General features: G+C 41.5%; 1 protein-coding gene across 7 annotated transcripts in view; it reads right to left on the bottom strand.

Annotated features, from left to right (window-relative positions):
* Window positions 1–25,839, bottom strand: part of DIP2C (disco interacting protein 2 homolog C) — a 291,284-nt gene that overhangs the window by 10,494 nt on the left and 254,951 nt on the right. For 5 of the 7 annotated variants that reach the window (XM_042888242.1, XM_042888245.1, XM_042888243.1 and 2 more), the window contains 3 exons: window positions 17,525–17,554; window positions 15,810–15,871; window positions 488–545 (listed from right to left, as the gene is read on the bottom strand). In XM_042888242.1, the coding sequence (XP_042744176.1) occupies window positions 488–545; window positions 15,810–15,871; window positions 17,525–17,554 (150 nt within the window). The remainder of the gene's footprint in view (window positions 1–487; window positions 546–15,809; window positions 15,872–17,524; window positions 17,555–25,839) is intronic. The other 2 variants (XM_042888244.1, XM_042888247.1) reach the window with 1 other exon arrangement.

The raw sequence follows: 25,839 nt of genomic DNA, 5'->3' as shown, positions 1-25,839 counted from the left end.
TGCTTTAGACGAGCACAGAGAGGGCCAAGGGCAGCCTGTGAGCGGGCTGCCTCAGTGGCTGAGCGGCTCCGTCCCCTCCGCCTCACATAGGCAGGGCACGCTTGGCAGCACACCTCAGCCACTGGCACGTGGCCGGGCGCTGTGTCCTACGCAGAGCTGAGCATGGCACCAGTGTCTGCTGGGCCCCCTGGCCTGTCTCCACTGGGGTGATGCACCCCTCTACCGATGGACAGAAGCCTACAGGTAAAGCGTCGACACTGAGACTTCGCTAAAGGCACACGTGTGCCACATCTGTAGGATGAGATGCAGCTTCTGAGCAATGAAGCAGGCCCTGCCGCTGGCACTCCAGCAGCAAAGAAAGGCCTTTGGCTGCACAGCTGATAAAGCCTTCTGGAGCGCTGCGTTTGCTTGAAAAATGAACAGACATGGAAATGCACTGAAATCATTTACTATAAAGGAGATGTTTGAATCTTCTCTCAGTACTTACTTTTCCTGACTCCATGAGGGGCAGACTATGCGGAGATCCTCTTTCTACTAAACGAACTCTGTAAAATACATGTGAAAATAATACGGATAGTAGATGGTTGCGTTTATTTGCTTTCCACTGATATTTAATTCTAAAGGGAACTGCTGATGGTCACAGAGATTAATGCTATTTTTGGAACAGATGGAGCTTATATCCTCTAAAACATCCTGAGGCCCAACATTTAATTTTTGGCAAAACTTACAGCTTGGAAAGTAATGAAAAAAAGATGGCTACAAACATTTTCTTAAACACTAAATTCTTCCAATGTAATTGGTGCCTTATATTTATTTTGATAGACTTTTGTAAGTGGAATTCCAAGCACAAAATTATTCCCAACAAAAGGGATCTAAAGCATTGATTTTCCACAAGAACATCATAAATGTCAGGGCACAGAAACAAAAGCATGTGAGCTGAGTGAGCAATCACATTCCATGAGTGGGTAATGGTTGAAACCAAAGTCATCCCTAAAGAGCCCAAAACCACAACTTGGACTGAAATCTGCCTTAGCAATCTTTTGATCATTTTCAATGGACAATGTTTGATAAACATTTTAGTAACAACAACAAAAAATACCCTTAAATGATAAATGCTATTACTGTTGAGGTCAGACCCTTACTGACTGTGACACTCTGGTCTGCTCTCTTCCCTTCTTAGATAACTCATTTTCCCACTGAAGGAACAGCTATGGCAGCTCTCCTGGGGAAGCATGATGGTCTGGAAGGAGATTGCTCATCTAACATTGGAAAGAGACTGTGAAGTCCTAAAATGGTCTATCAGCTCAGCCAGTAGACGGGGAAGAGATTTCTGGTAACAAATAGGCATTTCTGTATCCCAAGTGAGATACCTTAAAAGCCATAGCAGAATCATGAAAAACTTCCTACTCTTCCAAATTTTCATATCCCACAGAGCTGATCTAAATCTGTTCTTCCACCAAGCAAGCAGTTCTTACCCCTCTCTTTCCACCAAATGCCCCATTATAAAGAAAAAATCCCTGAGATATATAAAAAAATAATCTCATAAAAGAAATGTTGATACAAGAGAGGGCACAGGAAGGCATAATGAGTTGTGTAGAGAACTGGATCCAGTTGAAGTGATCACAAAACTGCAGTCAGTTAAGAGCTGTCGTGAGAGATCTTTTCCGCGCTGTTCTGATACCTTTTTATATGTGAAGCACTGCAGAGCTCAGTCTGGGGAGGGAGGGATGAGACACAGAGAGAACTCTGCTAAAGGTCCCTTGGGGAAGAGCAAAGCTTTGGCAATTTCAAGCCACTACACATAAAAGGAGATGGAAAAAGATTTTCTCTTCTTTTTGTACTATTTCTTTGCTCTAGAAGTTATCCATAAAAGCTGGGACTGTCGAGGTCAAGGCAGGAACAGTGAATAGAGATTCATCTGCAGTGCTGGGGAGTCTCTCAGCCTTGATGGATGGGGCAGGGCCGAGCCCCGAGGCACAGCACAGCAGTGTGAACAGCTTCTCACACTAACAGCAAGAAATACATCCCAAGTTCCCAGCAATTTCAGAGCTCTTTTCCAATTTTACTTTATTGCCCTCTTCCACCTATGGAGTGTTACAGGCAAGCATGTGCACACGTACGCATGTTGCCCATGACAGCTGAAAAGCAGCAAGGCCACCGCCAGCACCACAACAAAAGCACTGAAGCTGCAGTATCCAGCTGTCCCACCAGAGATATAGATGTGGGGCAGCAGAACCTCAGGAGCTTCACTGTAAGGTGTACATGTATGCCTAAAGTCACGCTGCCCCATAACAGACCTGTCTGCATATGCCCCTCCTGAACGGCCGCTCCAACAAGTCAAAGCAGACGTATTTTGGAGTATGCAGCAAGTGGTTTAAAAATAACTCTGTGCACGTCGAGAAAAAAAACCAAATGTTGCAAGAAGCAGTTGTTAATTAATGCCTTTATCTCTGCCTTTTTATATATAACTCTGTTCTGTAAAATCTGTAGAAGTTCAGAAATAGAAAATGCCTTACAGTGAGCTCTTAGCTGACATCTCTGATTTTCAATGCACACTTGCTAACAGGTAGCTGCTCTCAGGAGAACTGGTCATCATCTCACCCATGGGATCTCCTCTAGCAGAGACTTCTTCAATTATTTACCAACATTTCTCAAGTAGGTTTGATTTTTAAAAATAGACTATTTTAAAAAAACTCCAGCCATGTATAGAGGTGAGAAAGATGGTGTGAAAAAAGGCAGCAAACACTTTATTTGAATTTGAGATTGGTATAAAAATAATTCAGTTTTAATACAAAATCACTCTGGGGCAGGAAAAATATATGTCAGAGCTGTTCAATTCTGCGAAGATTCCACCGCTCTTTGCTCCCTTTCTGCTTCAAAACATGCCTCAGCAATGCTGCTGAATTCCATGCCTCGTGGGAACTGCACATAGTAAAGCTCAGAAATCATATAAAATAAAGCTATATATTAAATAGTCACTGAAGTGACTGCTGGAAATGAATCAACATCCGTAATTCTGACCAGCTCCTTCTCCCGTCCTTTCAGTAGCTGTGCCTCCCTCCTTGCTGTTAGTACTAGCACATTCTTCTAGCTCCCTTCTCCACTTATTTCCCTTAATCTCCTCTGAATTTTAGCACACGAAGATCCAGAAGGTGCAATTTCTCAGTTTCCCATTCTGTTAAAACTCCCCCCCAACGTGCTTTCCTCCTCACATCCCCACAGAAATATCACAGCAGTGCACTACACATAGCAACTCTGCATTTAGGGGAGGTTTTCTGCTCGGGCCCTGTTAGTGCTCAGAAACTGAGACTCCTTGTTTAAAACTTTTGGCTAAGCTCACAATGCATGTGAGAACATGCCATTAAACCTCTACCATCTCTGAAATAACAAGATATTTTGCCACAGAGAGATTAAAAAGAAAAACAGAAGCGCAACATTAGATTCTGATGTTACCATCTCCTATGTGCATACTTAATTTTAAGTGCATAATAGTCTTACTAACTCTACAGGGACTAGCACTGTGAATAAATTATGGACATTATGCAATAACTTTTAAATGAGTTTTACTCTGTCTCATCATAAAATAATTCAATTGTTCCTGCTGCTCCCCCAGGAGATTTCCTTTTTTCACTGACAGGCAGCAGACATGTCTGAGACCTCGTGCACCTTCCATTCCTGACAGCCCCAGGTGTGCGCTGGCAGCAGCAGGCAGAGCCCAGAGAGCATTACACCTGTGATAAATGCTGAGAAATTCCACCCGAGTCACACTGCTGATGCTGGCCAGGGGACTCATAGCTCCTTCTGACTGTGTTTCTCTAAGTAGGAATTTCACAAATAATCACAACATGCTCCCAGGCATCAGAGCTGCAGGAAGGGCAAGTCACGTTTCTATGCAGCACTCCACTGTTCCTTCGTTGGGGGGCACAAAAGGTCCCTTACAAAGTGAACCCAGAGCCCTCCTGCTGCCTTCTGTTGCCTTCAAGTCACACTGGGAAGGGCAGAGCAGAGTATGGCAGCAGTGCCAGGCTGGGCAAAGAGCCTGGAAATCAAGTGGGTGGGATCAAAGTGTTGCCCTTGGGTGTGAAAGCTATATTTGCACCTTCTGGCGGTTTGCAGCCAAGCTGAGAGGGAAAACAGAAATGAGTGACCGAACGCAGGGAAAACACGGAGCTTCTCTCCAACCAAAACATCTCACTGGGGAGGAGAAGCAGAAGATGCTTAAGAATGCTTGTACTGTTACATTGCTATTAGCAAAGATGATGTGCAAGGAACCTGCAGTATTTATACAGCAGGGCATGGGAGAGTATGATTTTTAACATTTTCTTCTTTGGCTCCAAAGAATCAGTCTTTTTTTCTTAAGAAAAGATTTTGAACTGGTGCTCTGCAGTTGAGAAATCTGCTTACATTTCAAAGCCTGCCTAACGGGATTTAATTGAAAATGTAGTCAAAACAACAGTAAGGGCTTGAGTTATTTTTCTCATTACTATTTAATACATTGGATGGATGGATTTTATCTCCTTCAAATCAAACTCTTATGACAGAAAAGCAGAACTGAAGTCTGACTTCAGAATGAAAGCTGGCAACCTACAGCTAACCGGCATTGTACTGAGCAGTGCAGGGGATACTGAAATACAGGAACAGTGCCTTTCTGCCCAACTGTTCACATGGAGTTGCAGATTACGCTGAGGTTCCTTTTTCTATCTGGTGACAAAAACTCCAAATATATTCCACAGTTAGCTGGTACTCTCACAAATCAAGGAATCTGTCAGCAGAGCAATTAAGTAAGGTCTGGGGAATCTGAAGGGCCTGGAACGTGCAAGGTGGTAGTAACCAGTGTTATGATGCCAAAATTGGGAAAACCTTTAAACACAGCTATGTTGTTGCACTGGGAAAGACTTCAGGCTCTTTGATTCTAATAGAGATGGAAAGAAGCTATTAGGTCATTCCAGTCCCGCTCCCTGCCAAAAAAGGCTACTCCCCGCAGTGCTCTTTGAGTGCTTCGTCTACTCCTGTTACAGCATTTCAAATGATGGGGCTTCTCCTACTTCCCTTCAGAATTAATTTCTCAACTGAATGTACTTCATGGTCTTTTTACTGTCCTGTTTGGCAGCAATTTTTCTTAGCTTCCTCTTATTATTTCTGAGTAGTTCCCCGCGTAAAATTAAAAAAATGTTTCCCCTTTTCTTGCTGAACAAGTAAAGACTTTGGCTCTACCCTAACACATGGCAAAATCCCACCCCTTGAGCTTTTGTCTTTCCTTTGCAGTCACTCCCACAAGCTGAGCCTCATACCTCTCCCCCACCCCCGTGTCAGTGTGCCAAGCATCCTCTGCTGTCAGCCAGGCTGTGCACCAAAGCATTTTCCACCATCAAGCTCTCATTCCCTGTCTACCCTACCAACACTTTCTTATCATTCTTCCTCCTGTCTGGAACTTTGCAGTCACACCAGCACGGAAGTCCACCCTTTTCATTTCTTAATTCTTAGTTCTTCTGTTAGGATGATACGTTTTTCAGCAGCTGATTTTTCACATTTGAAAAACTTCAGCAACAAAAGCTAAAGGAAATCAGATACAGTATGATTTAAGTACAGCCTACCATATACTGAAAATACACTGAAAATACAAAAACATCAATATATATCCCTAAGTCCTTCCCTTAGCCAAAACCCTTCTGCGGCAAGAAGATATGATGGGAAACCTTGGTTTCATTTCAGACTTATTATTTCTTGCTGATCATCATCTTGCATTACAAGTTGAGCTTGTGGGGAAAAAGTGGATATTTTCTTATCATGTAAGAAACATGTTTTGAAAATTGTTGCATATTAAGCTGGAACAAAGAGGTGAAAAATGAACATGTAGACAGAAAAAAACGCTGCAGGTCAGACAAAGAGATTCTATCTAATTTTTTTTTTTAACTGTAGCTTCATTAACTCTCCAAACTAAAAATGTTTTAAACACCATCAAGAGCAAAAATTCAAAAGTTAAAGTAGGGCGCTTTGACCATTTAATCTTGTTTCTTAAGCTGTGAAGATCTGTCAAAATTGACTCTTTCAACTTCAACAAAATCATCTTTTCTGGTGAAAAAAAACCCACATTTATTTCATTGGAAATGTTAACCAAAATCTAATTTAAAGGCATTTAATGTCTGAGACCTGTACCTCTGTGTAGCTATATTCTATAAACCAGTGACTTCCCAGTTATGACTGAAACAGCCAGGAACTCTCAAATGCCATCAGCCACTGCCATCAGCAACATTTCTCAGACACACACCACTACTGAAAAAACCCTTCAACACTTTCAGGACCCTCTTTACTCAAACAATAAACTGCACATAAATTATTCTGGAATTTACAAGCCAATGAGCTCATTGTACTCTAAAATGGAAATATGGATCAGTGAGATCATTTGATGCTTTCCTGCTCAAGATACTATGGGGAATCTGTTTTTAGTGGGGGAGCTGAAGTTGATGATCCCCAGAGGTTCTTTCCAATCCCTATGATTCTATAATTCTATGATAAGCTTCAACATGAAGTTCCCAGTTGAAACTGCCAGAAAATGGCACACCTGAGCACTTTGGCTGAAGGGAAAATCCAGATAATGAAGAAGACTTTCTGTACAGCATCCTGGTTTCTTCAAAACAGTTTTCTTCTCATCGTATGAGAAATTCAGATAACGGATAAAGACAACCGAGACTGAAAAAGGGCATTTTTGGATTGAAACAAACTTTAGCCAGCAAAATGAACAACCATGACATCTACTGTACATCTAGGACATATTTTAATCCTGCTAAATCCATTACCAATAAGTTCAGTTAAAGAATTAGCACTAAATCACTTCCTTTAATGCAAAGACTTGCTTCACTATAAATCTGAGTTGTATTTCATGTCCCAAATTTCCTGAGGTCAAAGGGAAACAGCTTCCTATCCTGCAGATGTTTGGATAAAGGAGCAGAAGAGGTTATGCAAGGGTTTAAGACAATGCAGAAAGTTGCAAAGGAATGAAAATAAGGCAGGAATTCAGGTTCAGGAAATGGATATTCAAAGCTTCAGAGAATTAAAAAGTAATTTTATCATAAATAGCTATGGGCAAAAGTAAAAATAAATCCCATTTTTTTTTTCTGTTTTCCTCCTTAAACCACTGCACAATATTCAGCTTTCATTATATGTGCATCACATTCATCACATTCAATTTGCTAAACTGTAAAGTCTAATACACAACTACTTCAAGTGGTCTGGGACTCCAGAGAACTCAGTCTGGCCCCTGGCCAGATTAATCACCTGAGGCAAGCAATGAGGGAGCACAGGTGAAGGCAATTCACCTGTTCTGCAGGAAAGGGTGGAGCCAGGCTGCACCCCTCCTAGACCCATTTAAGAGCTGACTGCCAGTGGGAAGGGTCTCTTCTGGAGATCTACTTCACTGGAGTTTATTATGCAAGACCAGGATAGGGTGAGTGTCCTATTTTCCTTACTCTAGTATCATAATTACATCAGATAAACTCCTGGGTATACTATACCATCTGTATATTCATTGATTGTACACATGTCCTATCAGAAACAGCATCTCTCTTCTCTGAGCTTCAGGTTTGTATCTGCAAAACCAGGTGTAGTGTTGCTTTCAGCCTTCAGCTTTCTATTTAGATTACAAACCTCCAAGGGCTCACTACTTATTGCTAATTGTTTTTACAGCACTTTTCATAACCACTGTTGTGAGCTGATGACTTTGTTTTATACAACATGCTTTTTCTATTTCATGATCCCTTATGTTCCCTGTTCTAATTGAGGAAAAAGAGACTTCACACCTAGGGAAAGCTTTCATTATAATGAATTTGAAACCTGAAATAATTTTTCAGGTACAGAATTACCCTATTTGTTATTAGCAAATGATGGAATTTTAGCTTCCTGGATGCAATATTCATGTTCTCTCCATTCACAAAGTGTTTTGAAAGGTGAAAGTTCTGAAATCAAGTCTTCCTTTGTAAGTCTCCTTATAGTACTGCAAGCTTCCAAATCCACTTCACCAGCTGATGCACGGAGCAGGTACCCTGCATTATTGCAGAGGAACTTACTGGAGGATTCCCTCTCCTTATCAATCACCAGTGTCATTTCCCGTGCACAGAGAAGTTCAACATACAAACACTGATTCAGTGGAATTAAAACTACAGACAGACTGAAAGAAGAAAGGCTTTGCTGAAAGCTCAGTAGTGCTGCAGAGCCCTGGATGCTTCAAGTCATTGTGAAGGACCACCCTTGTCACAGGAGACTTATGGGGAACCCTGGTTGAGCTTCACACTCTTCATGTAAATAAGCTCATCTGCAAACAGATGCATGCATATATATATATATATATATATATATATATACACTTCAGGCTATTATGCAAGGCCTGAAGCAGTATATTAAGAGCCATTGAATACAACTACTTGAAAGAATATTGCATCTCTAACAAAGTTAGGAAGGGATCCTTATATAAATATAGGGTGTTTTTACAGTTCTTCTGAGCTCGCACACTCAAATTACTCAGAATTCACACAGCTACAGAGTGCTGACAACCTGAGTCCACTGAGGGCCTGAGGCTGGCGGACTGCAGCGGGTCACAGAGGTGGGAGCCCATTTCCCACAGGTAGCCCCCAGGCACATCACCCACTGCTGAATTATTCATGGCAAGTAACTGTCAGTAAGTGGGAGAGCAAAGGCTCCATCCTCCTGTGAAGGATGGCAAGGAAAGAGGACAAAGAAAACACAGATGGAAAGCACTTCAGGAGATACATCTCTTATACACATCTCTTAGAGCACATGGCAGTGAGGTCTGCAGAAGTTACAACGGCTTGCTCCAAATTTCGTAAGTGTTCATTACATGTTTTTACACATTTTTCCTCAACTACTGAAGCAGTCTCTACTTGTTTAATGCTCCATTAGTATACATAAAAAATAAGGAAAACAAAGCAAAATATACTGCTGAATATACTGTCTTTAAAACTCAAACGTGTAACATGTTATCTTTAAAGGAAATGGAAGAATGAAAATTCTTTTTTCTCTTCATTATGCAGACATTTCTGTAACTGTATGGTCAGACTGGTGGCAGAGAGAAAGACAAAATGAAAATAGAAGAACTTAAAAAAATCTTCCATAGAATGGCGACCTGCCACCTTGCTGTACCAATTCCCAGCTCTGGTAGGAATAAGGGACACCAACAGAAGCTCAGTATACTGAAATTGGGAATTCCTTCTTTTTTTTATTTTTAACAACATCAGATTTCTTCAGGAATAAAAATGTTGGTGTGTTTTAATACACTGGAATGTTATTTGGAGGCTGACAGATGATTTGCCAAAACAAAACTTGAACCATTTTCCATCTAGTGCTATTATTAATTTCTGGAGAATGACGTGCAAATGGCACTTGCGAACAATTGAGTAAATGTAAAACTGCAGTACAGCAATCCTGGAAAGCTAAGGCTTCTGTCTTCCCTTTGTCTTGGTACAGGTGACAGTATTCCTTTACTCTTTCAGGGAAGTGTAAGTGGAATTTCTCAATTTATAGTTAAGGTATAAAGCACATCCTCCTTCAAAAGCCACCACTTGATCCAGCTCTTACTGTCCTATTCCACTAAAATCAACATTATGTTCCCTTGATGAAGCCCTTCTCAAAGAAAAACAGGCTTGTTTCAAGGGAGGAAATACCTCCAGGACTAGTAATCCATCCTTACAGAGCACAGAAATTGCTTTGTGAGAGTCCCATTCCCCTCATAACTCAGAAAGTCACTCTGATTAGGACAAGAGGGGGTGAGTTTCCATCTAAAAGTTATGGGATGTTTGTCCTTTTCTCCTGCCCTACAACAGAATTTGGTTTATGCCTGGAAGCATAAGACATCTTTAAAAGCCCTTAAAACTGGTATATTTACCGTTTTTGTTACAACCCTGGATTTTCTCATATAAACAGAGCAACCCCTTAGATGATGTTTAAACAGTTTGCTCCCCTTCAGCAGTCCAGGTCGTCAGCTGTTCTCCAAATAACAGCAGATGCTGAGCATAGCTCTTGGCTCATCCCCTCTGCAGGCAGCAATGGTTCCTCCAGGGCAGGCACCCCAGGACTTCACCTCCAAGTCAGAAGTAGGAAGTTTTGTTAAACTCACTACCCAGGACAAACTTTTCTTTTGTTTGTCATAGGAAATACTACCAATGGGATTTGGGGGACAGAAATAAAATACAATGTCACTAAAAGGCTAATGCTGTTTTTTTGCCTAAAGGAACACGAAGAACAAGGAGGGTTTTTACCAGTAATGTAACAGCTTAAACTCGTTGATGAGATTCTACAAGATGATCGTGTGCAAAATACCCCTAAATCCATACATTTCTACATAGAATTCTCAAAACCAAACTGCATCACAAGTTAGATTAATTAAAACTTGGCCTAATTAAAACCTAGAGGGTGTCAGGCTTGATTTTTAAGGACCTCAACCCTTTTTCCTCTTACAACAGAGTTAACTTCTCTGTTGACTTTATAAGGGTGAAAAGCTTTTCATTCTTCCAAGAAAATCTGTCCCTGTGCTAACAGAAAAACAACCAAACAGCAATGGACAGTCTAAAAAAAGATGCATAAATAATGTGTGAAATTGGAAGTAAAGCGACCTGTACCAGATGATCCTCAGAGCTCAGGATGACTACAGCAGCACTGCTGGAGGTGGCACCTGACACAGTGCAATTTGTAGGAGAGCTTGCTGCTCTGGTGATTTGTCAGGTCAGTGTTTGGAACAGCTCCCCAGGTAGATACCCAGCACTTCCAAACTCAACAAGCTCCACACACTGCACCTATTAAATCTCACTGTAAAGCAAAAAGCGACCGTGTGTCCAAGGGGACAATAATATATTCATATTACCCCTTCAGAATCCCACACAGAGGGAATTATTGAAAAATGGCATTTTCTGTAGCCTACAAATGGATTCTGTGCACTGTAACCTACTACAAGAGTGGGAAAAAGCAATGCTCCCCAGAGCACGAGGGAGCAGTTATCAACGTTTCTTTTTAGTAACCACTGGTAAATTGCTTTCAAGTATGGTTCATCAATTAATGCTTCACAAAAGGTAACTATTTTATTGTCACTTGTCATTAGCATGACTCTTTCTGACATGTATCCCTCCAGTCTATTTTCTCCACTACGTGTCCATAAAATGTTAACCTTCATGCTGTGACTGCGCTGCAGCACACTGCTGTGACTGTAGCTTACATAATAATTTAGCTAAGTAGTTCTTTTGTCTGGTAACCTTGCAATAGGAGTATTCTTCAAGGGAGATGGAAAAGAAGTGTTCAAGAACCAGAAAAAACTCCTGTGGTTTTGTTGCTTGGTATTACTCAAAAAAAATGTACACACAATGTGAAAGTTTCAATAAAATACGGCGCAGAATAACAAACTATTGACAGCTAGGATAAAAGGCTATTTTTCTTTTCCTGCATGAAGTCTGAACTGCTGGAATATATTAAAATGGAGGCAAAGCCTTTGCTGATTCTTTTTGACAGTCTGCATTTGAGACTGGGATCAGTATATAAACAATCCATAATAATAAAACCTAAGTAACTGTTTTCACATCTCTCTGAAACTCTATCGCTGTTCTCTTCTTTTCTTAGCGAATGGAACTCCAATCTTCCATTCTCATTCCCTTTACCACATCAAGGGAACAATATTTCCCAGTTTGGCTAATAAAGTTCAGAGCTCTCTGAATACTCCAGAAGTATGAGAAAAACAGATTTAGCACAACATACAAATAGCTTCCTAGAAAATCAAGTCTGCATACACAAAGGCCAGTTATTTTTAGTTTTGAAGAGATTCAGTGATTTACATCCATGGCACAAAGATGTCAGAGACCACATAAAAAGACAAGATATCTTCACAGATCCACTGACTGCTTTTTTAATGAGTACAGTAGGAAATACGAATAAAATAATTAATTCTAATGATGGAATGGGGATATTTCAATGAAAGATCTTGGATGCCACATGCTGCATCATCAGTAACTGCCAGAATAAAAAATGAACCAAAATACATCCCACTGCCTCTACCTGGTGATATCCTACATCTGGATTTGGCTCCCTGCTTGGTGCCAGCTGTCTTTGCCACTGAGCCTGTGGCAAACTATCCGAGCATCCCATTATTACTATATGCAGCTCAAAGGAAAATGTAGCAAGCTAGAAAAGGGTTTAATAGATTGAATACTGTTTTTATTTGACTGTACTGAAAGAAAAAAGAAACAAAACAACCAAGCAGCCATCAAAAAACAAAACAAAACAACCCAACAGCCTGAACTTGATGAAATTAAAATCATTTGAATTTGGGAGACGGATGGTCTGACAGTGATAGGATAAAGGGTAACTAAAAAAAGGAATATTTAGGTTACATGTTAGGTGGAAAATTCTTTTTTCAGAGGGTGGTGAGGCACTGGTACAGGTGGCCCAAGGGAAGCTGCGGATGCCACATTCATGGGGGTGTTCAAGGCAGGTTGGATGGGCTCCCAGGCTGCCTGATCTCACAGTTAGTAAACCTGCCCCAGCAGGGGTGTTGGAGCTTGATGATCTTTAAGGTCCCTTCCAACTCAAGCCATTCTGTGATTCTATGAATGATAATTAAGTGCAATTATTATTTAGCTAAAGAGCTGGAATTAGAGACAAGATCAAAAGGTAAGGATATGTGGGTTTATGAAAACAGATATGAAATATCTCAGGAATGTTTATGGAACAGATGATCTTGAGAGTGATCACATGGCATCTGAAGGACAACTGAGAGATCAGGCCTAGCCAGCATGGGTTCACAGAAGGCAGGTCCTGCTTGACCAACCTGATCTCCTCCTATGATGGAGTGACTCACCCAGTGGATGAGGAAAAGGCTGTTTACATAGTCTACCTAGACTTCAGCAAAGCCTTTGACACTTTTTCCCACAGCCTTCCTGAAAGCTGGCAGCCCGTGGCATAAACAGGTACACTCTTTGCTGGGTAAAGAACAGCCTGGGGAGCCAGGCCCAGAGAGGGGTGGTGATGGAGTCACATCCAGCTGGTGACCGGTCATGAAGCCCTACAGAGCAATCTGGAGAGGCTGCATCACTGGGCTGAGGCCAATGGGATGAAGATCATGTCCTTGGTTCTGCAACATTGGTGGTGGGTGCACAGTTGGACTAGATGATCTTAGAGGTCTTTTCCAACATAAGGTTGGAAAGGTTGATAATTAAGGTTAATTCTATGATTCTACCAACTAAAACTGAGAACGGTTTAATTAACACTGGTTGGAAGTCTTCATTCTTGCCCATTCAGAAACAACCTAAATACAACTTGCAGCCAAAATAAAATAATAAAATATATTAAAAAAAAAAAAAAAAAAAAAAAAAGCATTATGTGCACAGTGCAATTTGTGCAATCTTTCCATACTGCTGGGAGGGGCTGACCTGCAAAGCCTCATCAGGTTGTACACTCTCACAGCTATGTAAACCAGTCTCAGTTGCTGCTAAGTGATAGTGGCATTGAGTTCCATTAAAATGGTTACAAACAGCAAGTGTGAAGAGATTACATCAAATAAAGTTATTTTTTTGTTGATTAAAATTATTGTTATTGTTATAAAACTGTAAATCACATAATCACAAAGTCTAAGAGAGACTTCTGGAGATCACTGAGTCCAACCCAATGCTAAAGTAGTTCCCTAGAGCAGGTTGCACAGAAAAGCATCCAAATGGATCTTGAATATCTCCAGAGAATGACATTTATCCTTCAGCTTTATCCTTCCCCTTTGTAACTACAACTTTATTTTTAATGATTCAATAGCTCTTTCTCCTGCACTCGAATGGCACTAATGGATATACACCTACCTTGTGTTCAACTTAGCTTCAACCATTTAAGAGCTCTGAGATCAACACAAACACTTTGGGGAAACAGAAGTCTCACCTTAAAGTCTCTATTGAAAAACAAATGTTAGGTTTCAGTTAGTTGTGTAAACTTCCTTCCTCATCAATATAGAAAGAAAGGTATGTCAAAGGGCAATGCATCCTGTGCTGATGTATGTCCGAAATAGCTGCATTACACCAGTGGTGTGTGTCCCTTTTCACAAACCACAGAAGGAGTCCAGGGGACCACTTTAGACTTGATGAGTTTTATCCCAGTCATAAAATTAGTTTGGCTTTGAGAAAGAAAGGCTACACTTCTCACAACTGTTTTAAAAAGTAAATCATTCAACTTCTCATGTAAACCTACTTTCTGCAGTGCACTGCAGAGATGACAAACTCATGGTACAACAGTGACAGAATACTTCTTTTACTTATGCTGAGTATAAGCATGCCTACACAGCACTGCAGTTGTAGAGTCAGGTACCCCAAGATTGCTGGGTTACATAGGCAGCAGCATCATAAAGAATGGATCAAACATGAGTATTACGTTGGTAACAGAGTGTGCAAAAGGAAGAAAAAAATGGTGGGAGTGTCAAGTATCTCACAGTTCCTTTCTTTCACCTGCCAAGTTCTATGTGCTATAGGAAAATACCTGTATTTATATTTCACTTAACTGTTCTATGCTTCTTTTAGAGCTAACGGAAGAAAGCACACACTTGTGAGTCCAATTAATGTCTTCTTAAACTGAACACTTGGAAGAGAACAGGATAATCACACCCCAAAATCAACCACTGTCTCTTCACTACAGGGGTTCCAGGCAGGCAGCTCTGAACTGGACATCTGCGCAAGACAAATCCCCAACTCTCTTCAGCCTGGCACCACGATATACATGGAAGAGAAAACTGAGTATGTGAGTTCAGCACTGTGTATGCTGAACAGAACAAAGCTTGGTTCAAGTTAGAATCTGTGTGTTGCCTACAGTGCGAGCCTGCAAGCTTCTGTTCTGACTTGCATTTATGAAATACTTAGACACTCATGGGGCTGCATGGGAAGGTGCCAGTACTGCCCTGAGCTCTGTACCCTGCAAGCTGACCCAGTCACTTTATCGATATGAAAGTCAATACTTGCCTAAGAGGAACAAATTCTCCATTGTTAAGTTTTTATGAAGGGCAAAAGACAAAGAGGAAAAAAAAAAAAAAAAAAAAAGAGTCCTTATGGGGATTATGATTTTTATGGCACCGAGACTGGAGAACATCATCAATTAAATGTTCATTTCCTCCAGAATTAACTGAAAGCTCTGTTTTGTCAAAAGAAAACATTGAGACTATCTGCTAGACTTTTGACTATGACATTGGAAAAGTGAAACATACATGCATAGGTATTTTCTAAAATTATGCATGAAATTACAAGCTCCTCTGTATCCAGAAGATTTCATACATCTCCTGAGTAACACCAATGAAAAATTTTAGTTGTCATTTGCTATATGATTATCTAACATTAAAGATAGAAGACATCCAGTGTTACAGAATGTGGTTGCTCACAATGTCTGAGGTAAATAATAATCCCTCATAGTCTTACAGTATTAAGAATTACAGCCAAATCCCCCCACAATCTCCTCACTGGCCTTGCCAAGGAGAAACACATCTGTGAAGACAATAAGCCCAAGAGGAACCCATTTCTTAGGAATTGCCCAACTGAAACAAGTGTCAGGGAACCCTGAGAAGCTGGGAATCTTGTTAGTTAACAGCAGCTATGCCAAATGCTTCAGTTTTATCAATGGTCATGTTAATTAATTAACCAGCTAATAAAAGTAACTATTTCAGCTCGCTGGTAGGAATTAACACAAACAATTCAGGAGGATTACAAAAGCTTTCAACGTGCAGAGTGCTGAAGTAGACTTCTTGCTGGAAAATCTGTTTTGTATTTATTATAGAAAAAGAAAAAGGTGGTTCCGACCTGTCATGCCTCAGTGCCCTCATATCAACATAGACTGTGGTTGGATCCGGTCCAGACGTTCCCTGCAAACAACAATATCAGCTAATCAGAACTTGGAGACTGGGAGGAGAAAAAAGATTTACTCCCTGAATAACTGACATTAATTTCACTGCTAATTACACTAATCAAATGACAAGTTATATTTAAGCTGTTCATCAAACAAAGCTCAGCTTTAGAGTCAGAAAGAGCACCCATACCTACCGTCAGGTACCTTGTGGTTGGTAAAAACATCAAGCGGCTGTACTATTTAACCAAACACGTACACAGAGGTTTAAATTGCTACAGAAGGCCAAGAAATCAGCACGTGGATACATACAAAAATGTTACACACATTTTGTCATCTAAAGGAATGCGGAAACGGCTGAGGAGACACAGTTAAATGGCAGAAGCACATGGTCAGGAACGTGAAGCATGATTTACTGAGAATCTTCCATACATGCAACAGAGAATATATTTGAAGCTAAAGATATTAAAGGTAGCACGCATGACATGAACATATGTGGACTGAAGATCTATAAGGAATTATTCTGTTCCTTTTCAGTCTTCCATATCATAATTTAAACGTTTTGTTTGATGGCATATTTAGTTACTTGAATAACAGTAGACTGATTTTAGTATTGTTTTGTGCAGAGATGATAGTCTTGTAGGCCTTTCCACTCATAGTTTTGCTGCAGTCTTGTAACCTGCCATGATTTTCCCTTATCCAAGACTTCAACCCCATCACTGTAGAACACATAAATTTTCAGTGCTGTAGTCTTTGTAGCCTCTGTAGGGCTCTTTTCTCTGCTGCATAGTTCACATCACTGCTAAGTAGAAAGCTAGAAGAAAAGCACAACTTCATTTTGGAACACTGGAACTTTGGAATCTTCTTTTCAGCAGATAAATTCACCTAGCCCTAGTGAGCTACAAAAGCAGGAACTCCTTTATCAGTTACTTAGATCTACGTTATCTAAAACAGCAGATAGTGACTTCTGTCCTGGTGGCATATTTTGCTGTGTACAATTCTTCCCATTAGGAATGTCTGGCACTAAATTCTGTGTTTCTGCAATGCTGGCTAGTAGTTTCACAATTTGTTCAGCATCAGAAATTGTGACAGAATTAAATGAATACATAATCTTGTATCTAAAGGGGAAAGAGCTATCACTACCAACTGATACTGTACAAACACTGATAGTGACCCGTCACCAGAGGAGAAAGAGAGTAACAGAGCTGCACATGCATGTTAGCCTCTTTAGCTTGTTATACACAATACAAGATACAATATCCTCTCTAGCTATTAACGACACAATTTTGAGTCTACTAGTAAACTCAGCAGTGTAACAGACTAGTGCTGAGTGGAGAGCTTATTTCAAATAGATGCAATGTTAGAAACAAAAACAAGAAAATAATTGGTTATCTTTAAAAAATAAAACTAAACCTGAATTGGTTTATAAAATAATGGAAACAGTTGAGTTTGAAAATCAAAGACACTATGGTATTTGTTATTTTTAGTGTGAATGAAATAGTTACAACAGAAAACTAGTATTTGATGAAACCTGCATCCAGATAAAGCTGAAATGGACTCATACAATTTCATAAAAGGATCTGAAAATCCCCAATCTCCAGACTCAATTTCTAGTCTGTCCCACTGTTGGAAGCTGATAGGTGGGTATTGAGGGAACATGAAAATCCCCTACCTGCTCGGCCAGCTTCCCCAGCCTGTGAGGCTATAGCAGCAGGAATAGCCGGGATGAGGGAGAGAAGGAAAGAAGGTAACACAAGACGAAAATAATAGTAAAAAATGGGAATGAAGGGTGGGAGGAAAAAAAAAAAAGAAGAGAATGCACAAAGCAGGGAGTAAAATAAAAAGAAAAACAATGTCAAATACAGGAATCTTACAAATTAATCATTATACCATTAAAGGTTAAAAAAAGTAAAAAATGAGGTGTCAACATTTTAGTAGAGCAACAGAAGAGACAGCTGTAGACTGCTAACCTTGGACAAACAGACTTCAATGGTTTTAGGACACTACAGACAATGTTGTTAGTGGAAAACACGTGTCTAGCATACTGATTTATTTCTTATTCTTTCTTTCTTTTTTTTTTTTTTTTTTTGTGAAGAAGTCGGTGAACATTGCAGCCTTGCTATCATTATGTACGTTCATTGAGACAGGTATTCCGGGTCTGTCATGTCATTACTAGAAGTTTGTACGCGATGTCCTGCGGAAACCATAAGAAAGCTCTCTTTGGGAGGAAAAAAAAATTAGTGTACAACAAAGAAAGAGGATAATACTTACGCCTTGTTTCACACAGATTAGCCTGCTCCTAGAGTGAAATAAAATCTAGGCTTCTGTCATAAGCTAATTACTCCAAGATAATAGCTGAATGGAGCACCTTCATAGTTCAGTAAGTCTTCATTCTTAGTCTATTTGCCACTATACACAGTGTAATACTTACATAAAACAGTAAAATTAAAAACCAATAGAAACCCATCTGTTCACCACCACAGTCGATAATGCAATGAAGACACAACACACAGTGATGACTTCTCCACTGCTCCTGTGACATGGAATACCTAAATGCAGATGTTTACTGTGGGACTTGCCCTACAGCCTGAGAAAATGAACAGTTCTCAGAGCACTGCCATCCCACATCCCTTTCATCAGACTTCCTGATTCCCACAAAGTTACAGACTACATGAAGTTGCCACAGCAGCATGTAAAAATAGGTGTATTTTAAATGTGGGGGAAGATGAAGCATTTTAAAAAATAGAATGGATCTGCTTTTTACATTGCTACCCCAAAATAGAAATATTATTAATAATCTAGATTCAAGACTGCAATGTAACTGCAACAAAGCGGGAGAACTGCTGAAGTTTATCAGTCATATAATTCATTGCTTATGACTACACTGTAGGTCCAGAGAGGACTTTGTGTCAGAGCTTCATATGGCTTTTAACTAAGGCATTAAAAAACAGCAATCAACCTGAAGTCTCAGCATCATTTTAAGGAAGCAGAATCCAAAGCATGAGTGACTGACTCCATTTGTCAGTGCACAACTACTTAGTGAGAGCATCTGTCATGCTGCTAACAGGAAAACCACAACATCACCCCTGTGGTATCTGATACTTAGGACATGAGAGGTAGCATTCAGAGAAATGAAACAGACTAGAAACCATTTTCTGTCTGAAAACTCCTACATCACCAGTCACATCCTTTGGAATAAACAAATGCCTTGCTCGCACACACTGTGTCACCAGGGAACCATCCCTGTCTCATCCAAGTGCCAGGCACGCGTGCCAAGCATTTATTCTCTGGGAAAATACTGCAGATTGGAACTGCACCAAGGACTGCCAGGCCAAGTTAGCAGGAGGGATGACCATGTGCCAGTACTCAGCCTGTATCCCATTTCCACCGCGCAAAGACCCATCTGTGTGCTCTCCCCTGCTTCCCTCTCCAGAGCTAAAAGCCATCAACCAGGCAAGCAGAAGTCCCAAGAGTTTAAAAATAACTGTATTGTTTTGTTTTGCTGCCTAGGGTTGTGGCGTCAGTGTTTATACTTCTGAGTCTACTCCTGCTCCAGTGATGCTCAGAAATAAATCTTTTGATGTATATGTAACTATTGCAAGTAGAGAAGCACAGCAGCTGGAGCTGTGAAAAGAAAATCATAGCATGACTCATAAGAAAGGTGGGAAAACTGAATTGGAGAGAAGTCACCCAGAGCTGCGCCACCTTGCTAGGTGTAAATCATATGTCTGATAAAGTGTGTGCTCTCCTGTATTGCTCCTCAGAGCAATCCCCTACCACCTTAACATGGATGACTCTCCAGATAGCATGATCTGTCGCTAAGTAAAAAGTAACATTGCCTTTAACCCCTCCATTTACTAACAATATTGCCTTTGCTAGATGGTGAGGGATTCATTTCATGGCATTTCAGCCATCATAGAAGAAAGTGTGACTTGTAAGGCAGGAAGTGTCCCCTGATGGTGATGAATCTCATTCCAAGATGAGCATGTAAGATACTGAAGGAAATTCCCTTTGGATCCATTTTTTTGACTCCACTGACTATAGATGGGTAGATGAGATAACTTAATTGGTGCCTAACTTAAAGGTGACTTAAATGAAGCAAAATGAATCTTGCTCCCCTGCCCTAGCCTGTGCAGATTAGTTAGTACATTTTAGAGACAACTGAGGAAAATTGAACAAAATTCTTCCTTAACTGAAATTAAGTAGGAGGTTGAAAAAAAATTCTATTTATTTCAAGTGTTAAATGGAAATTAGCTAAAATCCTAGAGAACCATCTGTGCTGTTGTAAGAAAGCAGTTACTTTTCATATCTATTTTTCTCTCTCTTAGAAATGCAGAGATGCCAGTTAATGAGAATTAAAATATGCTGGATAAAATCTTTTCATCTCAGAAATACGTGGACAGTTATTGGTGACCATACATCTATGAAAAGTCAGATATTAGTGGTATTTAATTCCTAAAGATGGAGAAAATTATTTATTTTCAAAAGCGTATCTCTAAAAATCTAGTCCAAAGTGATTACATCAAAAGAAACATTGCAAATTTGCTCTAGATTTGAGCGGAAATGAATACAAATGATACTGCACTAGTCTGCCAGTGATCCTAATCCTGAAATTATGATTCATTTGGTAGGCTAAGGCTCTTTTGTACTAAAGAGATTATGATAATGACTTCCTTTTCAAAGTACCCTTTAATAAAAGGTCAAATTCTGCTATGAAGTTTTATACACACACGCATTTCTTCTTCCCAAAGGGATGGAAAACAGTGAAAGCATTTCAGAAAAATCAGTATACTTTCCCCTTGAAACACCTGAGTCTTAATTGATCTCACATCTCCCTAAAAAAAAAGAAGAAAAAAAAAAAAGGAATTTAAGTGAAGAAGGTATCGAAGGCAAAGATCAAATCCAAGTTGCCTTAGAGGCAGTCCGTGGAGAAGAAATACCAGATAGATTTTTTGCCAGTAAAGTGCCACAGGTGAACACAGAGATACGTGTACAAGAGTAGATAGAAGTTTACTAATGAGCACATGTATGGGAACTGCTGAGTCACAGCCTGAACCTCTGATTGATCACCTGAGTCAGCCAGAGGAGCACAGGTGAAGGCAATTCACCTGTGCTGCCAGAAGGGGTGGAGCCAGGCTGCACCTCTCCTAGACCTATTTAAGAGCTGGCTACCAGTGGGGAAGGATCGCTTCTGGAGATTGCTTCTACTGGTGTTTTGTGGATGAGCCCAACCAAGGTAAGCCTTCCATTTATTCTCTCTTGTTTATTTTGTGATTATAACAGCCTAATATTCTTTGACTGTACACTTGGTGAGGCAGGCCAAATATACTAAAATTTACATCGTGTCTTTTCTTTGGAATTTCTATAAATAGGTCAAGGGGGAGAACAATACTCTTCTAGAGAAAACAATTCCAGGGCAGATCCTAGGATTTGTGGGATCCCCCTATTATGAGCTAGCAGTTACTATTGAAAAATGGGGTCCCTTATGCATTATGGGCAATATCTCCTCATATCGCATGGCAGATTACTTTTAGGGTTTTAGCAAGCATGTGCTCATCACTAAAGAAAGACAACCAGCTGCCTCCATGGTGACGTGGCCACTATTAAGTGCCTTAAATCATGTGGAAATAAGAAATAATACTTTAGAAAATGAAAATCAACTTTTGAAAGACCGTATGGAAAAACTAGAGCAAGAACTTGGCGTATGAACAGGGAAGAAGCCAATTCTACATCTTCCCATAGGCTAAGTTCGTAACATTTCAATAAATGATGACCAGACTTCATTGACCAGGAAAATAAAAAATCCAAATCAGATCTTGAATATCCAATTCTGACCAATCCACTGGAAGTCCATCCTGTCGTAATCCAGGATGGGGAAGAAGAAAAAGTGCAGGACTGACTAGCAGGGGTGCCACCTGATCAGTGGCCCCCTGCCCAGACTCATTTACATGTAACGGCCTGGCCCTACACAGCAACCGTATTGATGGATTTAGTACAGCGATTTTGGCAGAAGCTTAGAAAAAGTGCGCCAGCTTGGTTATTAAGACTGTGGGATTCTGGGGCAGAAAGTGTTTTGGTGAATGGCCCAGAAATGGCCAAGTTGGCCACCATGACTGTCCATCCTGCTCTCAGATAGAGGTTATACGCGGGTAATCAATACCTTGATGAAAACCATTCTATAATAGAATGGCTAATGGCAGCCTGCCGTATGGTATGGCCGAATAAATCGGACATACCTTTACATACAGGCATGTGGTCCTCCATGGAGGACCTCCAGAATTATATCTGTGAAGTGGGTGTAAGAGAGGCTATCTAGGAAAACACATTTGATGGCCCTGATATGGTTAAATTTTCAGCAGGGATGAGAGATTTGATTTTACAGCAAGCTCCCTCCCATCTCTATGGTACCCTAGTCTCCATATTAAATCCCCGGTGGCCTCAGAAACTGTAGTCCAGCAGGCTGCCCAGTTAGTGGCTGACTTGGGAGAAACAGAATGCCTGTGGACTAGGCGCAACGTTCGGATGTTGGAAGAAGCAGAGGTCCTGCCGGTAAGTAAAATAAAAATGCTGGCTACTTGAGCTCCTTAATCGGGACCCATAAGGGTCTCCCGAAAACAAATGTTTAATGATTTAATTTGGGCTGGGGTCCAATTTGCTAAGATTGACTGCCAGCCCAACCACGTCCTTCTCCAGCTCTGGAGACAACTAAAGGATAATAAAAAATTCCAGAACTACCCTAAGAAATCAAGGGTGAGGGTTATAGAGAAGGTACCACCAACAACATGGAACCTAGAAGATTTCATTGTTCCAAATGGAGGGGGGGGAAGCCGCCTCAGGTGTCTCGGGCCACGATGCCTGAGCCACCAGAAGCAAAAGAATTGGCCATAGCTCAATTCATGGTGTGACAAGGGATGTTAGTTCCTGTAGGGCCTCCAGACGGGACCGGAGGCCCTATGTAGAATTAACGATTTATTGGTCCCGAAAAAATATTCAGAGAGTTATGGCATTAGTGGACACTGGAGCAGAAACATCAATTATATACGGAGATCAGACGAAATTTGATGGGGACAGAGTGATGATTGGTGGTTTTGGGGAACAGACTATTCCTGTCACCCATGGTTAAAATTGGGGGTTGGGCGTCTCCCACCCTGGGAGTACAAGGTATCTATTTCCCCAGTCCAAGAATACATCCTGGGCATAGATATTCTATGGGGTCTGGCTCTCCAGACAACCGTGGGAGAGTTCAGACTTAGACAGAGATGTATCAGTATCAGGGTGGTGCAGGCAGTATTAAGAGGCCATGCAAAACATGGGCCTATTTGCCTATGGGACACCTCAAGTCATCGAGAGCGACCAAGGGACTCATTTTACTGGTGCAATGATACAACGCTGGGCAGAAGAAAATAACATTGAATGGTGATTCCACCTGCCATGTAATCCAACGGGGGCAGGCCTCATCGAATGTTATAACAGTATTCTTAAGGCTGCCCTGAAGACAGACTCCCAGTCCCTGCAGGGGTGGATGGAAAGACTGTATGAAACCCTGCGGGACCTGAATGAAAGACCTTTGAGACGGCAGACCCAGTGCACTTAGAATGTTGCAGACGACATGGGCCACCCCGCTTAGGATCCAAATTACAGGCACTGATCATCAGGTAAGACCCCAGATTGGTAACGAAAATAATCTTCTGCTCCCTGCCCCTGAGAATTTAGATCCGGGTACCCGTAAAATTAAGTGGCCCTGGAAGATGCAGGTAGGACCCAAGTGGTGTGGCCTATTTGCACCTTGGGGGAGACTGTTGGAGGTGGGAGGCTCAGTAGTCCCTCTAGTAATAGGTACATGGCCTACTGATATTGTGGTCAACACTCTGATCTTTATCGCTAAAGGGACCCCCATCGTGTCCCTGTGGCAGATCAGGACACCTCCTTTGGTGCCTGATATTGTTATGCAGCCGCAGACATCCGGCCAGAAGGTGTGGTACAGGCGGCCAGGACGTGCCCCAGTACAAGGGGAAGTGTTGACCCAGGATAGAAGTACGGCCTGTATCTTGCCCTGGAGAGCAAATCTTCCCCTCCTGGTACCTCTGAAACATCTGTATTACTCCCCGTGAGTCTGTGAGCCTTCAGGACCACCGGATGGTCTGCATGGGACTGATGGAACATACAACGGACCTGCACCTCAGGACCTCATGCCTCCAGTCACATCATCGAGCACTGGCCCATAGAAGAATATAGACATCCACTGATCATCACTCATCTTGAATTGTACCAACACACGTCGCGATAAAAATTGTGTAAGTGTCGCGATATAACGGATCTCTGTATTAGGGAAAGCTTACCCTTTAGTTAACCTGATCATTGGTTCATGCCATGAAGGGGCCTGCAGAGGGATCTAGGTAAGCTGGATCGCTGGGCTGAGTTGAATGGGATGAGGTTTAACAAGGCCAAGTGTCGGGTTCTGCACTTTGGCCACAACAACCCCAGGCAGCGTTACAGGCTTGGGGGTGAGTGGTTGGATGATTGTGAAGAGGAAACGGACCTGGGGGTGTTGGTTGATGCTCGGCTGAACATGAGCCGACAGTGTGCCCGAGTGGCCAAGAGGGCCAACGGCATCCTGGCCTGCATTAGAAATAGTGTGGCCAGCAGGAGCAGGGAGGTGATCATCCCCCTGTACTCAGCACTGGTGAGGCCGCACCTCAAGTACTGTGTTCAGTTTTGGGCCCCTCACTACAAGAAAGACATTGAGGCCCTGGAGCGTGCCCAGAGAAGGGCAACGAAACTGGTGAGGGGTCTGGAGCACAAGTCTTATGAGGAGCAGCTGAGGGAGCTGGGATTGTTCAGTCTGGAGAAGAGGAGGCTCAGGGGAGACCTCATTGCACTCTACAACTTCCTGAAGGGAGGTTGTGGTGCAAAAGGGTCTGGCCTCTTCTCCCAAGCAAATAGTAGGACCCGAGGAAATGGCAAGAAGTTATACCAGAGGAGGTTTAGGTTGGATATTAGGAGAAACTTTTTCTCTCAGAGGTGGTCAGGCACTGGAATGGCTGCCCAGGGAGGTGGTGGAGTTGCCGTCCCTGGTAGTGTTCAAGAGGCGCCTGGATGAGGAGCTACGAGAGATGGTTTAGTACCTTGTGGCACTGATAGGAATGGGAGGGTGGTTGGACTGGATGATCTTGCAGGTCGTTTCCAACCTTGTGATTCTGTGTGTGATTCTGTGGGTGGAGTGTATGGGAACTGCTGAGTCATGGCCTGAACCTCTGATTGATCACCTGAGGCGAGCCATTAGTCAGCCAGAGGAGCACAGGTGAAGGCAATTCACCTGTGCTGCTGGAAGGAGTGGAGCCAGGCTCCACCCCTCCTACACCTATTTAAGAGCTGGCTACCAGGGTGGAAGGATCTCTTTTGGAGATTGCCTCTATTGGTGTTTTGTGGGTGAGTCCAGCATAAGGGTAAGCCTTCCATTTATTCTCTTTTGTTATCATTGTCCACTTTGCCTAACTCTTTTGTTTATTTTGTGATTATAACAGCCTAATATTCTTTGATTATACAGCATAGAATAGGATGGATAACTTACTGCTGTGAAGGATGGAAACACTGGCTGATCTCATGGATTGTATGACTTGGAAGAAAACATGCAAAAGTAGGTGCTATTGACTCAATTTTTTTTTTTTTTTTTTTTTTTTTTTTTCCACATTTTATGCAATGTGAATGTGAAGAATACAGAAATCCTGATCCATTTCTGGAACACAGCAGAGACAATCTTAATTTAAGGAACACTGTTGACCATGGATTTAAAATACATTCTGTTCCTCAGCCCAGAAAACAAAAGAGCCCATGAGCTATTCTGGAAAATCACTAGCCATAATCTTCCAGACCATTTGGAAAGAGCTTTCATGCTAATTCAGCGTCGTCTTTGGCAGTGTCTCCACCTGATGCTTCAAAGGATGCCATTCTGTATCTTTATGTTCTCTATCAAGATGACATGTTTTA

The sequence above is a fragment of the Lagopus leucura genome, unplaced genomic scaffold (genome assembly GCF_019238085.1).
Source record: "Lagopus leucura isolate 7727_CA_CO unplaced genomic scaffold, USGS_WTPT01 Super-Scaffold_100157, whole genome shotgun sequence".
Lineage (NCBI taxonomy): Eukaryota > Metazoa > Chordata > Aves > Galliformes > Phasianidae > Lagopus > Lagopus leucura.
This window is presented reverse-complemented; position numbering and strand designations above follow the sequence as displayed.